This window comes from Cricetulus griseus, chromosome 2 (genome assembly GCF_003668045.3).
Source record: "Cricetulus griseus strain 17A/GY chromosome 2, alternate assembly CriGri-PICRH-1.0, whole genome shotgun sequence".
NCBI classification, from domain to species: Eukaryota; Metazoa; Chordata; class Mammalia; order Rodentia; family Cricetidae; genus Cricetulus; species Cricetulus griseus.
This window is the reverse complement of record NC_048595.1, coordinates 433,798,882-433,814,891: the sequence shown is the minus strand read 5'-3', so window position 1 is coordinate 433,814,891 and position 16,010 is coordinate 433,798,882. Positions and strand designations below refer to the sequence as shown.

Sequence of the window (16,010 nt, the reverse complement as noted above, 5' to 3'; positions counted from 1 at the left end):
GAAAAAAGTCATCTCAATGAATGCAACAAAAATTGGAGGAGAAAATGTAGGGAAAGTTTTTCTTCTGTTATCCATGGTCAGATGGAAAGCTACGATGTCTCTATTGAAGTGGCCCCCTCTTCTTAGGTCAGTTGTATACCTAGCTAGATAGTATGCATGGATTTGAAATCCATGTCATCAACACTCCCCCCTCTCCTCTCAGGTACTCATTAGGACTTTCATTCCTTTCCTTTGAGAATAGCACTGGCCCACATTCTCCAGTTGATTGGCTTTTCTACTAGGAGTGGAATGTTTAATTAACCTAACTCCCATCAGCAATCTGCAATAATGAGCTTGCTTCAACCATGAATCGCCATGCACTGCTACATACACCTTATTAAACTTGGAGTTGTTATTCATTTACAACTTCTGGAGGAAATGATTTTGTAAAAAAAAACTATGAAAAGCTTTTAAAATATTTTATAAATGAACTCAGTTTTACCTGAGAACACATAAACACTCAAGACAGCTAGTGGCATCATAATAGTTCCCTGGGTTTCCACATTGCTCCTTTTCAAAGAGATTAAATGACTTGCTTGAAAAGGTTTTCATTCTTCTTTCTATTTGTGCTCAATAATGCATAATGTTTAGCAGATTGGAGTTCCTTCTTTAAAGTGTTAATCTCTTACTTTCTTTTATAAACGCACCTTCTTAATTCCAGATATCCAAAAGGGATCAATTTCCATAGCTCATTCATTGGCACAGTAGCCGATGATGATTTGACATCTACAGAATGGCTTACTTTTAAATGTTTCATGGTTATAATCTTTATATTTTTTATTCCAGTTAAATATGCCTGGAATGAAATGGCTTTTAAATCATGCTACTTAAGAGTGTAAGCGATGGAGTCAGCATTCAGCATCACCTCTTCTGTTGAATGACTATATTGATTTCAATGTGAAATTTTCTAGGTCATAGAAGCCTGCTTGTTTGAAACTTAATGGTCAAACATTTCTTATATGATTTTTTCTGCCAAGTTCAATAGCCTTCTCAAGTTTTAATACATATTCACTCAAGTTCAATGTACACACACACACACACAGAGAGAGAGAGAGAGAGAGAGAGAGAGAGAGAGAGAGAGAGAGAGAAATGCACAACAGATAAATGTATTGCAAAAAATAAAACGACTGTAAGGTATAGTTCTTGCACTATCTGCCTTTTGTCTTAATAATATTTCTTTTAAATATGAGACATTCAAATAACTTACCAATCATTACAAAAAATACAAGGAAAATAGACAAAGGCACTATCATATGTAAAATTCTAAGTTGAAGGACTCTGGGTAGTCTCCAGGGTGAAATTGACACTTTAATGGAATTTATAGGAAGCCCTGCAGCAAGGGAAGACTTCAGATAAGAAGACAGAGGTTTGTTTGGGGAGTGCCAGGCCACCCAGACATCTACAGAAGCAGAAGAGATCCGAGTTTACCACCTACTATTTTCATTTGACAAGTTGGAAAACTATGGCATAAAAGCCTTATCCAAAATCTCAATGCTTTTTTGATTGAGCCGAGATGGAAACTACTTGTTATGACATCCAGTCTTCTTCTATATCCCTAGATCATTTAGTTAAGTAGAGGCTGTGCGTCAGGCATGCTTATATGGCACTAGGAACCTTTGTACTTAAACATAGGAATTTATTAATTATATTTGTCAGAACTTTCAAAATCCATGATAGAAAATGAAACCTAGATAATAAATTTCCTGTTCCATCTATCTGGTCAGGAGGGAAAGAAATGAGTTGTAGTATATTCTGCCAGTGTAACTTAGCTACAATTGAGAGACAGACCAGTAGTTTATTTCTGAATTGAAAATGTGACTGGATTTTAGAGTCTGAAGCAGCCAGGCTTCTTCTTAATGGAGAGAGTTGCTGCTTTAAATTGCTGACAAGAAATTGCACTTAAAGATTCAGCAGCCAGGGAATATAAACACTAGGGATAAACATGTCTACTTGCATCAATCAAAGACAGATGCAGCTGTACCCCCAGAAAGGTGAGCAATTATTTATGAAATTATGTTTTCTTCAGTGATTCTGAACTGCAATTCTAGGATAAACTGAATGCAGTAAACAGACAATGTCACCATTCCAATTAACCATGGAGCCACATGAATTTTGGAAACCAAGGAATTTTAGTTATTCTTTGCTTAACCTTAGCACTCTCAATATAGACTGACCCATTCTTTTCTTATCAAACTGTATACACACACACACACACACACACACACACACACACACACACACACACACACACACACGACAAGTGTGTGAATGAACAGACTCACAAGTCTAAAGACAAAGAAGCTGGGGCTGAGGTCTTGTGGTTACCTGACTCAGTTTCTGGATTATCTATTGTGGAGCTGTCATTGCCTTTAGCCATATTGTTATTGTTTGTATGTGTATGACATATGGGTGGTGTATGAATACATGTATGTGTGCAGAGGACAGAGGAGGATTTGGGTGTCCTGAACCAGGAGGTAGGCTGATAAATAATAATCTCTAGAGAGCCTCCTGTCGCCCCTGCTCAGAGCATTAGCATTAGAGACACATGAGCACCTATTTCCAGTGTTTTATATGGGTGCTGGGATCTCAATTCAGGTTGTCTTGCCTGTGTTACAAGCTCTCATACCTGTCAGCCACTTCCCTAGCCATTGCTTGGATTTTGGGATCTTTGTCTTAATTTTCCTTAGAAAAGTCATCAACTATCAAGCTACAAAACAGTGGTGACCATGATGTCAGCATAGTATTGACCATGATGTCAGCAGTCAAATACAAGAATACTGGGTTTCTGAAGTCAATGCATCTGTTGACAATGCAGGACTGAAAAACCTGACTGTCTCTGTCTGGTTAGTTTGTGAGCAGGTCCCTGAGAGAATTTTTTTTAAGATATATATATATATATTATATATATATATATATATATATATATATATATAATTTTGAGTGTGTTTTGCCTGCATGTATGTTGTGTGCCGTGTGTATACCTTGTGTTCATGGAGGCCAGAAGAGGGTCCCAGATCCCCTGGATATAGTATTTGGGATGTTTGCAATATGAATGCTGGAAACTAAACTTTTGTACTTCGTAAGAGAAACAAGTGGCCAGTCGGTGGCAGCATACCCCTTTATTCCCAGTCCTCAGGAGGCAGAGGCAGGTGAATCTCTGTGAGTTCGAGGCCATCCTGATCTACAGAGTGAGTTACAGGACAGGCTCCAAAACTATACAGAGAAACCCTGTCTTCAAAAAACAAGAGGGGAGGTGTAACTGAGCCATCTCTCTCTCTAGCTCCCATGGGAGACTTTGTTGATTGTTAATTGATTCAGAAGGGAACAGATCACCATGAATGGACCATTCCTTAGGCACTGGTGCTGGGCTGTATAAGAAAGCTAGCTAAGAGTGAGCCTGTGAGCAAGTGAACTGGAAAGTGAGCCCAGCAAACAGTGCTTCTCCACAGACCCTGCTGACCTCCTTGGCTATAAAGTGAATTCTCTTGTTGGAAGACATGCTGTGATTCATGCAGGCCTGCCTTTAGATTCCTGCCTTCAGGTCCTGCCTAGGCATCCTTCAGTGATGGACTGTAGCCAAATGAATCTTTCCCCTCCTTAAATTGCCTTTTGTCAATGAGTTTTAGTGCAGCAGCCTAAAGCAAACTAAATTGTGACTTTTAGATTATTAAAAATAATGTTCAAAAGTATAAGTATTATTTTGCATTTGTTTCTTTAATTAAAAGCAAGATCATTTTTGATTAAATGCTTTAAAATTGCCTTTCAAATAAATCAAAGGAGAGGGAAAACAGACACCAATATTACTTTTATCCTTAAAATGTAAAATAATCCTGGAATATTATTTCAAAAAAAAAAAAAAAAACTTGATGACACTTGAGTCGCCCATTCTGGGTTTATGATATCAACAGGTGCTTACAAAGCCTGTTAGGCTGGGGTAACAGAAAGAAAGTATCACTGAAGATAGTGAAACAATTCCTGGCTAACTTGTAGTTATTGCAATTTTGGTTCTTATGCATCGCATAATGTTTCTAAGAGCACTTCTGATTTTTTAAAGCATAAAGTAATGTTTTTCTATTTTCCTCTACAGTCAACAACAATTAAAATTTTAATTATTCATTCCTCCACTGCATTTTACTTCCCTCCCATTATGTAGAATAAAATGTCAGGGCTAATGAAACTCAGCATGTCTTTCTCTGAAGGCTTGAGACACAGCTAACAGATGATGGAAAGGAACCCAGCCCTTAGCTCTCAAAGGCTGCAAGGGACCCAGGTCACTTTTCCATGCAAGGGGTTTGTTCTTGAAGCATGCAAAGCCCTTTCAAAGTCAGCCAGTGGTGTTTCTGAAATCCATCTCATAGATTGATACTTAGCAGATGGATTTTTCCCCTGAAATGACTTCATTAGTTAATTGTCCCCTTTACACAGAGTTTTTCTAGCTAATTGTCACAGCTGCCAGCTGGAGGTGTTAAGAGTTCTCCAAAGAAGCTGATAGGTAGGGAGAAAGCCCAATAGTTTCACCAGTCCTAAGTGAAATGCCTGAATTTCACAGGGGAATTGTATATTTTAGAAGTAATTCATTTCTTCATATTTGTCTCCTTTATTCTAAAAACATTTGTTATGGATCTGCCTTTTGGGGAGTAGTTTTTAATAATTCTCTGCAATCCTAACTTTTATGTTGTAGAACAACAGTTTTCCAGAGGGACAACCAATGGTTTTACTAGGCATTGACATTGTCAAATATCCCTGCAGGCAAAAACCGTGTGAATTCTGAACAAATGCTCTAAAGACACATTGCTCCTAAGAATTTTGAGTATGTGCATGAGTGATTTGAGGTGTTGTATACATATGTAGTTTTTGTTTCCTGTATATAGCATGAACTATAGAATCCCCTTAATTTTTAAATTCAATTCTTGAAATAACTTAAAAATATTTATACATATGCATATATGTATAGATGTAACTCAAGCATGTTGAAGGCAATAAAAACTACCACTTTTCAGTTAGGCTCATAAAAATATGTGGAGGGTATGATTTGATTAACAAATGGGTTATAAATATTTCCAAGAAAAGAGGAAAATTCACTTAAAACTACCAATGACTATGGATTATTTGAGAATGCCATGGTCCTATCCAGCATTAAAAGTGATAGGGACTGCTTTTCTTCCTCATTTAAACAGTAGAACTATGCAAATAGATAACCAAATTGCATGGTGGGCTCATTAGTTATACAATGGTTAAGTTAGTTTAAATAACAAAAGCACGTTTAAAATAAAAGAAATAAAAACTAGTGTGACTGAATGATCTGGACATGGAGACAATTGACCTGGAACTGCATGGGACATTTTAGAGACTTGTGATATGAGCTATGTAGGGCTCATGAAACAGTTAGTCACTAAGAAACTGAAATTCCATGGTCTTTAAAACACTGACAACAGTTTTCACACGTTTATGATTTCATATAATATACACAACAATGGATCCAGGGAAATGTATCCTAAACATAAGATATTGCTATGGTGCTTAAACGTGTGTGTGTGTGTGTGTGTGTGTGTGTGTGTGTGTGTGTGTGTGTGTGTGGTATGCTGGTAGTGCTAGTGGTGCTGGTGGAATGTGTGTATGTGTGTTTGTCCACAAGTGAGCAGATGCCAAAGGCCCTCAAGCAGGAATTAGAGGCAGCTATGAGTCAAGAAATGTGTAATTACTCTCACAGCCTCTGGGCCATCTCTCTAGACCCTGCCATGGTGTGCAGTAGGGAACTGATGAGTCTATTCTCATTGACAGTGAAGGGAAGCCTGTGATAATATGAAGTATGCAGACAGAACTATTCCTTACATGAAAGGGAAAGAAATCCCAAAATTTGTCCAGTTTGCTGTCTTTCCTGCAGGGCATTCCCAACAGCTGAGTTGGAACAATCTTAGTTAAGCTTTTACCTTTAACAATTCTGGACATACACATGTAGGTTCCTCCAAATCAAACTTTCACCTAAAAGCCTCCTGGTGTTCTCCATTAGACTTTATGGAGCTGTTGTAAAAATTTCGATTTTAACCTTAGGAAACTCACACCTTTGGGGGATAGAATGTATTATAAATGGGCAGATTGTCATATTAGTGGCCACTCAGAACACAATAGTTCTTTTAACATGCCTGAAAGTGAAAAATATCATTGTATTTTGACATTGGAACCAAATGACTCAGAAGAAAGTCCCCTGCGTTTTGCATGGGCATAAGGGGCCTCTTTCTTTTTGAGGCTTGCACCAACCAGGTTGCTCAACTTACTCTCTGCAGGCTCCTTGGACCTTCGGCCGCTGGATGACTTCCTCAACAGGCTCCGTCCTGAGGTAAAAAGACTGGTGAGCTCCTCCAGAGGACTGGTGGGTGTCCGGGACCTGGAGCCACTCTGTGCAGCACTGTAGGTATTCACTGCGGCATTGATCATCTTGGCCCCATCTTGCGACACAGGTCTGGGGGTCGAGTGAGGCACTGAGGAAGAACTTCTCGAGAGGCTGCCCGAATGCACAGCATCATAGGGAGGAGGTCTCTTGAGACTCAAGGGCGTCAGGGACCTCCCCATGCTGACAGGGGATGGTGAGGTGGAATGACTTTTTGGATAGCCATGAGGAGATTGTGTTCTGTACAATGTGGATGGAGGCGGAGGAGATGAGGAGAGCACAGACGCTGCAGGTACAGGACCCAGGGCTCCGGTCTGGTCTTTAGCATGGCTGGAGGTGTGAGACGGCAGGGAGGATGGACATGCTCCAGGTGGCTGTTTCATGTAAGACACATTTTCCAACACAGGAAGCTTTGTGACCTCCAGCGGGGTCAGCGGAGACTCATCGGAATTGGGGGAGCAGTGTACTGGGGCTGGTGGGAACACCAGCAGGGGTGGTCTATGAGAAAGCAAGTTGGGGAAGGGTGGGGGTATCTCACAAAGCAGACCCTTAGGAGTACATGGTCCTGAAGACTTGATGAAGTCCAGGTCAGGCACCGTGGGAGTAGCACACTGCGAAGAACAACTGTGATGATCAAAGTCACATTTGGAATCATGCCCTAAGTCATCGAAAATGGGGTATTTCATCTCCTCATACACAGCCTCACTCTGGTCATCATCTTCCTTCCTGAAGTCTCTGAGAATGTTACCCACCATCTCGATGTACACAGGCTCCTCTTCTTCGGGGTCTGCTGCCGGGCTGCAGACCTGAGACAGGGATGAATCTCGTGGCAGCGAGGTCCTCCTTGGCACGTGCTTTTTGATGTAGGTTTCATCAAATGATGTGCTAAGCTGAGTGTTAGGGTTCCGTTTTGGTTTTGGAGGGGGGATTTTCTTTGAATATTCGTCGCTGTGGGGTCTTGGCTTGGCAGACACTAGAAGGGAAAAAAAAGGATTGAGGAATATACTGGAAAGCTTTCAAATTCGACCTGTGCTTGCATTTTCTGCAATTCTTTGATGCAAGGTGTAGTCAGCTTCGTTGCTAGCTTCAGTCTTTGATTAAAACTCAGAATCCCTAATTCCATAGTTTCTCTCTCCATTAAGATATCTCTTTTATGGCTCTTCCACTGCATCCCCCCTTAACTCCCCTCTTTCTTCATGTTCTCACCCCTCCCCTCTAGATGCTAAGGTCATTCATAAGAAACCACAAGGCTGACCCATTATAAGACTCTTAGCAATAGTGGAGAGGATGCCCAAACTGGCTTTCCCCGGTAATCAGATTGGTGAATACCCCAACTATCACCATAGAGCCTTTATCCAGTAATTGATGGAACCAGATGCAGAGATCCACCACCAAGAACAATGTCTAGCTCTGGGAATCCAGTCAAAAAGAGGAAGGAGGGAATATATGAGCAAGGGAGGTCAAGATCATGAATGAGAAATCTACAGAGAGCACTGAACTAAGCTCGTGGAAACTCATAAACTCTAGATTGACCATGGTAGAGACTCCATGCCCTCCATATGTGGGAGACAATTTCAAAGCTTGAACTATCAGAGGGTTCCCAGGCAGTAGGACCATGATACAAACCTGGCATATGAGCTTCCCTGTAGTAGGATGACAAGCTCAGCCTTAATGCATGGGAGAGGGGCTTGGCCCTGCCACAACCTATTGTTTCAGAGTTCCTTAACTCATGAGAGAGAAGAGTGAACTGGGGATGTTCTAGGTTGGGGGAGGTAAGGGGGTGGGAGAAGGGTGGGAGAGAAAACTGTGGTTGGATTTTAAAATGAAATTTAAAAGAATAAATAAATTATATATTGAAAAACCCTCAAACTCAGTTCAATTGAAGGTTTAGCTGTGGGTGTCTGCTTCTACTTCCACCAGCTGCTGGATGAAGGCTATACGATTGCATATAAGTTAGTCATCAATCTCTTTATCAGGAGAGGGCATTTAAGGTAGCCTCTCCTCTATTGCTTAGATTGTTAGTTGGTGTCATCTTTGTAGCTCTCCAGACATTTCCCTAGTACCTGATTTCTCTTTAAACTTAAAATGTCTCCCTCTATTATAGTATCTCTTATCTTGCTCTCTTCTGTTCTTCCCCCAACTCAACCTCCCTGTCCTATAATGTCTTCACCCCTCCTCTTCTCCCCTTCTCATTCTCCTATTCCCCCCCCCACGCCATGCTCCCAATTTTCTCAGGAGATCTTGTCCCTTTCCCCTTAACCTTCAACTGAACTGAAATCCAGATGCAGAGAAGGAGGACTGATGAGCAAAGGGTGGTGAAACCCACAGAAACAGCTGACCTGAACAAGGGAAAACTCATGGTCCCCAGACTGATATCTGGGAAACCAGCATGGGACTGATCCAGACCCCCTAAATGTGGGTGTCAGTGAGGAGACCTTGGAAATCTATGGGGCCTCTTGTAGTGGATCATATGGCTACCATAGGAATGGACTTTAGGAGCCCATGCCACATGGAGGAATACTCCCTGAGCCTAGACACAAGGGGTTTGGCCTAGGCCCCATCTCAAAGAATATGACAGACTTTGAAGACCCCCTATGGAAGGCCTCGCCCTCCCTGGGGAGCAGAAATGATATGGTATGGGTAGGGCATTAGTTGGGGGGGGGCAGGGGAGGAGGGGAGGGAGCGGGACCTGGGCTTGACATGTAAAATAATTTTCTTTCTAATAAAAAAAAAAGAAAAAAAAAAGCATCAAAAAAAAAAAACCTCAAACTCACAGTCAAACATGTCCCACAGAAGATCCTGGTGGTAGAATCATGCTGACTCTCAATTTTAGACTAATGATTGTCTAGCTACTCATCCAACACTGATAAATGCATTATACCTGGGGGTAGTTACTACCCTGCCTTGGGATTATCAATGGAAAACTTAACAGTGAAGCTTCTTGGATAACGAAATATCAATTTAATTTGGAAGGATTAAGTGAGACTGAAATTGTTGCTGGTGGGGAGCATATGATGTATGTTCACATGGTCTCAAAAATAACAGAAATTGAGATATTTTACTGGCGTGGCTGTAACACGTGCCTTAACCTTTCGTTTAGGAAAAAAAAAAAAAAACCACCCTAGTCTTTCGGATTTAATCTCTGTGCTGATACAAATAAATAGCTCCTATGAAGATGGATCCAAGACTTCAGAGAAATGGCTATGAAAATCTTAGGAGTCTAGACAAGCTAATCTCTAGATCCCCTGCTATGGTTTAGGGAATATTTGTCTACTTTTGTTCAGCAGCTGTCTGAAGGTATGCCAAATGACATCTTGGTGTGAATTTATTAGCAATGTTCCACTCTCACATTTGAGCTCTCTGGAGAGTTTTAAAAGAGAATAAGTAAGGGACAATGCATGAGCTTCAGTAACTGCTAGAAACTGGGAACTGGTGACAGATGTGTATAACAATGAACCACCTCCCTGTCGGCTGGAAGTCCTATCCCTGCTCCACACCTTTTGATAGGAAAAAAAAAAAACTTACTGACACCATACCATAAGGTAAATCCAGGTGGAAAATATCTGGGATTAAAACCTGATGTTTGTTATGAGAAAAGATTATGGGATCTTCTTATTGCCCTACTAAATAATTGGGTTGATTAATACTTATAATGATTTTCTCCTGATACAATGTGGCAGACCTAGGGGCTTACATGGATAGCAGTTCATGAGGTAAAGTGACATCCGAGTTTACAGGGACTAAACCTGGACAAAATTAACTGGACTACTCTATGATTTGCACGCTAAGGGGGTGTCAAGACCAAGGAACATTGTATTTCTCCTTTGCTTTTTTCAAATCACACAGCTTATGACAAAAGCCTATCCAAAATCTACTGAAATATAGGAACACTTCTAAGTTCTGTGTATATGGTTGGTTTGTGCATCCTCTGTGTCTCTGAGATAGAAACAATCAAGTATTATCTTATGTACTTCATTTGGCTGAGTGATCCATATAATTTTGAGTATTCTCTTCTACTTGTCCAAGATGATGACTGCATGCATAACAGCCAAAACCTTTTTGAACAATTCTTATAATGTATCTAGATTTTTCTTTTAAACCTTATTACCAAAACTAGCTGTGATTTCCCAAGGGACTAACCTAGTGAAATTATTTAGTCTATAGACATAATTAAGAAACTAATGAGGAGCCGGGCGTTGGTGGTGCATGCCTTTAATCCCAGCACTCGGGAACCAGAGGCAGGCAGATCTCTGTAAGTTTGAGGCCAGCCTGGTCTCCAGAGTGAGTGCTAAGATAGGCTCCAAAGCTACACAGGAAACCCTGTCTCGAAAAACCAAAAAAAAAAAAAAAAAAAAAAAAAAAAAAAAAACAAGAAAAAGAAAAGAAACTAGTTAATAAATTCCTCCTTAGAAGGAACCAAAGCAACCACTAGCTCTTCCTTCCATCAACCAACTTGGCATGAATTTTATTTATGAAATAAATAAAGTGATATTATGTACACACAAAAATTGAAATTAGAATAAAGTAAAGCTATTCATGAATAAGGCTGACTTAGTACTAGAAGAACTTTTGAAAGAATGGAAACTTCAAAATAGGAAAGTCTATTCAGAATATTCATTGAAATTTATTTCCTGTTACCTTCAACCACAGGGAATCACCTAAATGAATGATACTGGGAATAGATTTCCCTTTGGCTGTTGGGTCCTTTAAGAGGAGAGAAGAGTGAGGAACCCTGTTAGCAGGTGATTAATCTGAACCTAGAATTAGGAAGATGTTATGACATGGGTAACTTCCCAATGGAAACAATCACATTCAGAATGAGACTTTCATTCTTCTCTCTTAAATTCTGTGCAGATAATAGGGGGAAACAAGCCTTGTACATCGTCCAAAGCAGCTGTGTGGACAGAGATACCCGGAGCTCCCTCCTTCTTTCCAATACAGATCAGTAACCTTTGGAATAAGTGGGATCAACGCCTGTGTTTTCCTCAATGTGTGAGCAAATGGCTGCTTTATTTGTAAAAAGGAACAAAAATTAAATGAAGATCTATTATACTCACAGAATGATTGGAGTAATTTTCTATTTCAGAAAATCGTATCGTTAAGCTAGAACAACTAATGTTAAGTAATATGGACAAGCGCTTTAGACCATGGAGACAATTTAAGTTTGAACCAATTACAGATACGGTGTACAAGGACAACCAAATATGATATGTGAATCTCCTGGTGTCTCTCAAATAATCATAACTGGAAGTTAACATTGATTGAACTGTGGTCCTCTAGCACACACAAACATTCCATTCAAGACCTCACCAGTATCGTGACACCTGGAGAGAGAACTGTGGTTGACCTGTAATCTTGGAAGAAGTCTTGAGAGTAAGGGGCCTTTGTGGTAATTGGAAGCATCTCTATTCCTTCTCTTTACCTGTCATACCAGAAATCAGAGGGAGGGCACCCATGTACAAGCCAGGCAGAAAACGTGAAGTAGAATCTAAAAACACTGTGTCTTGATCTGAGACTGCTAATGTTAAAGACTATGGAGAAAGGAACTTCCTTAATTTAAACCATGCCACCATTTTGCTATGTCACCCTGAGGTAGCTAAGACAAAAAAAAAAAAAAAAGTATTCATTGATCACTACGTAAATATGTAAATATCCTTTATAGTTGAATGATGGGTACCTATTTGAATTCCATCCTCTGGTATTAGGATAGTATGGGTACTTTGAAGGCATTGGTGTAATGATTTCACTAGACCAAAGATAAATGATAAATGGGTGTTTATTGGGGAACACTTACACAGAAAAATATAAAGGGGAACACTGACACAGAAAAAGAACCACTGGAGCACTTCTCTGCCCTTCCTATCAGATTGCCTGACCCAAGAGAAAGACCACACACACAAAAAGCCATGTCTCAAGCTTCCCTCTTTCCACTTCCTTCTGCCTGAAGTCACACCCAAAGGTGTGTGGCCACCATTACAGGTTCACTGGCAAGACTGCTAAAATTCCCCTTTTAGTCTTAAGAAGAAGGTTTTAGGCCTGATGCAAAAACTATATACAATGATAACAAATGTCAAGTATATTCCAGGAAGAGGAAAGGTAAACATACACAAATTAAAACCTACTACCAGTGAGGTCAACATTGAGCAATAGATATATGCTACATGTCCATATACATGTCTAGTATCAGGGTAAAGGCATGACAGACATTACTCTGATAGCAGTTCTAATCTGGAAAGTCTAAATCTTGTCTATCTAAGATAAGAGAGGATATGGCTATGACTGTCTAATCTTCAACCCCATCAAAGACCTGAGAGGGAAAATAACAATACTGGGGTAGGCAGGAAGTGCAAGCATGTGACTTCCTAAAGGTAAAGTGAAGACAGAAACAGCAGGCTATCTGGACAGTCACCCAAGGTCTCACAGCAATATATCAGTACCTCTATTATTTAAAACTTAATGCAGCACATTAAATTTTTTCCATGCCCTGCCAAACACCATCTCGCTTTCTTCAAGACAGAATGTTTTTGTTGCGCACAGAACTATTCAGGACAAATATCCACTTCTACCATGACTGTAATCATGGTTCCTTGGGATACTACTCTCCAGCCTGTAATTTATGCCCACACATCAACTGCCAAACTCTCACTTCCTTTCTGGAGGCTTGCTGTTTATAATTGACACTTGTTGCAACCCACCTAGTCCCTGTACCTCCTCAGCACATCACCAGATGAAGCAGTTCTCCAGCTGGCCTTTCCTGGGAAAACCTTCAAGTATCAGGAGGGAAGCCTCTCTCTCTTCCCTAAGCCTCTCTCTTCCCTCTCCTGATTGGTGAAGGGTGGCCAGCGCCAGCAGATTCATATAACTCTAGTAGTTTTTTTTTCCCCTGATCTTCCTAGTTAATATTATACAAATTTCTAGTTGGAAGAATAAGGATTGTTTAAAGAGTAAATTGTTAAATAAATTACAACTAATTGAATCCATTCCCTCCCTATTGAAGGGAAGGTGATTCTTATACTGCATCTTTATTTCATAACCACCACCACCCCAAATCTCATGGATCAGAGGCACACTTATTTTCCAGGGACCTAACTTTTCATTTGCCCACATATCATAGGGTAGATCAATAATAATATATTTCAACTATCATATTTTTAAAGTTTATCTATATATGGAAAAGTCTGAAATTCTAGGTAACATTATCCCCTAGTTTATTCTAATTTAATCTATTTCTGGCAAATTAAAAAGTAAAGAAAATTAATTCTCAATGTAATTTTTCTAAGGCCTTTAAAATAATCTTGTGCTACATATACAGATGTAGAACTGTTGCTAATTAAAGTCACACACATACAAAAAGACAATATGGACTGCATTGCAATTTTCAAAATTTGACTGAATTCAACCATGAGAAAAGGTGATCTTATCACTGTTAAATGAATTTTAAATTATTTCTAATAAGCCCAAAAATAGAAGCAATAATTCTTGTTCAGCTTCAGAACACAAATTTTAAAGCTTAAAATAGTATAATGACAGTCTCATTGAATGAGCTGAAAGTGACATTTTTGAAATGAAATACCTGAGCACAAAGGTTATGCGTGGCTTTCAGTCATGCCCAGATGATCCGTCTTTCACAGTTAATTTTGGAAATTCACCATGGCCTCTGTCAACTTATCTTTCAGAAATACACTTTTTTGTGTGTTTTTAAAAAGGGTAATATAAAAATATGCTCTAGTATCTGTCAGTGTGCATAACCTGTGAGATTAAAAAAAGTACACAATACAGGTTAGCAATGCCCCTCATGGAAACACTCTGTGGTCCCAGGATTCCAGAGTTTGAAGGACAATTAGAGATTATTCAGCCCAGACATTTATTCATTTAAAGTGTGTGTGTGTGTGTGTGTGTGTGTGTGTGTGTGTGTGTGTGTGTGTGTGTGTGTGGTTTTTATTTTAGACAACCTCACAGGTCTACTTAATGCATAGTAGCCATTCTTAGCCCACTCTCTCATATCCCTACTATCTCTTCCTCACTAATCTCTCCTGTTTGCATCTATTTCTTTTATTTTGTGACTCACTGCATTCATCCATGGCCCTCTGTGTGGCCATGCTTTAGAGCTATCTTTCAGAGCCTGGTAGTAGGCCCGCAACAGAATACAATGTTTCTCTATCTCCAAGAACCTATGAGTAACCACTAGTTCAACAGCAAAGGTAGGAACCTCTGAACTCCTCCACCTGCCAAGAGTCATAGGCATCAAGGCCAGTCTTGTGTGGATCCAGTGAAGACAACCATAGTTTCCAAACTCTATATGGCTGGTAAGCAAATATGGAGTGCTTACCACCAGTGTTTCAGAAAAGAATATCCCAAGTTCAATTTAATATTCTATACGTTTTGAGACAATGAGAGTCATAGGGGAAAGCTACATAATTCATTATTTTATCCATGGTGCACTCTAATAGATTGTTTAAAATGTTATTCATCCACACAACAGGCAGAACCAAAGTGCTCTAAATTGCATTGTACAGATTTATTTAAGTAATAAGTCAACCTGGGAAACAATGTCCATGCTGTGTGATTCTGGAACAGGTTGATTTTGAAGGTGAGAGACACATTTCCCACTTACAGGGGGGAATTGTGCTCACAATAACTCTCTTCACAACTCACAATTCCACAGCTTAGAGAGGTATTTTTATTTTTCACAGTCACAAGCTCTAAAATACTATCAACAATTTTTAAAAGATGTTTGTTAAGGGATGGAAGTTGCAAGGTCCGTGGTCTACTTAGAGGAGGAAAAGGAAAGTATGACAAAGGCCCAGGGCACAGCAAGACTGAAGTTACAGGACTCGTGTTACATTTCCAGATAAGGTGGCAAAACAAGCGGCAAACCCAAATTAATGTTCCAGTGGGTCCAAATAAACCAAAGCTGGCTCTTGGCTTAGCCATGCATTCTGACTTTTAAAGACTGTATATGTCGTGGCTGCCAAAACTCCTATATGGCCAATGGGGAGAAGAAGCTGGAGGCATTTGCGGTGCCAGAAAAGGCCTTGGAGCAGGCTCACTTTGGGCATTAATGTGACTAGCATTGCTGTGCGTAACGCAAGTACCAGCACCAGGGTAATTAATGTCACAGGGTCCCCAGTAACGACATTTTTAGCTGCCAGTACACATGATGATAAAAGTTTGGATGAAGCTATAGATATGAGATTCGACTGTTAAATCAGTGGGTCTTGAAACCTACCCCTGGTAGGAAATAGCTACAGTTTTACGGCAGCTCTGGTTCTGTTGGTTTAACTTGCCGGAGCTCCTGCATATAGATCACTTGTATCAAGTGTTTTCATTGCTAAGTTATATGTGTTAGTGTCAGGGAAATGGTTTGCAGATAATGGAGGAGTAACCCTACAACTATATGTACTTAGTTCTTATAGAATCTCATAGTTTGAGAACAAATGCTGATGCAACCGATTTATACAAAATGAACTTTGGCAAGGAAAATAACAATAACCTCATTGTTTATGGTCATGCTTTGTGCATAATCAAAGTTGAAGATTAAATGTAAGGAAGTGGTATCTAGGCAGTCCCTAAAGATTGTGCT

At 39.9% G+C, this 16,010-nt stretch overlaps 1 protein-coding gene across 2 annotated transcripts in view; it reads right to left on the bottom strand.

The window, feature by feature from the left end:
- Nyap2 (neuronal tyrosine-phosphorylated phosphoinositide-3-kinase adaptor 2) overlaps positions 1-16,010 on the bottom strand; it is a 223,821-nt gene that overhangs the window by 76,343 nt on the left and 131,468 nt on the right. For both annotated transcript variants that reach the window (XM_035441056.1, XM_035441057.1), the window contains exon 3: positions 6,315-7,400. In XM_035441056.1, coding sequence (XP_035296947.1) covers positions 6,315-7,400 — 1,086 coding nt within the window. The remainder of the gene's footprint in view (positions 1-6,314; positions 7,401-16,010) is intronic.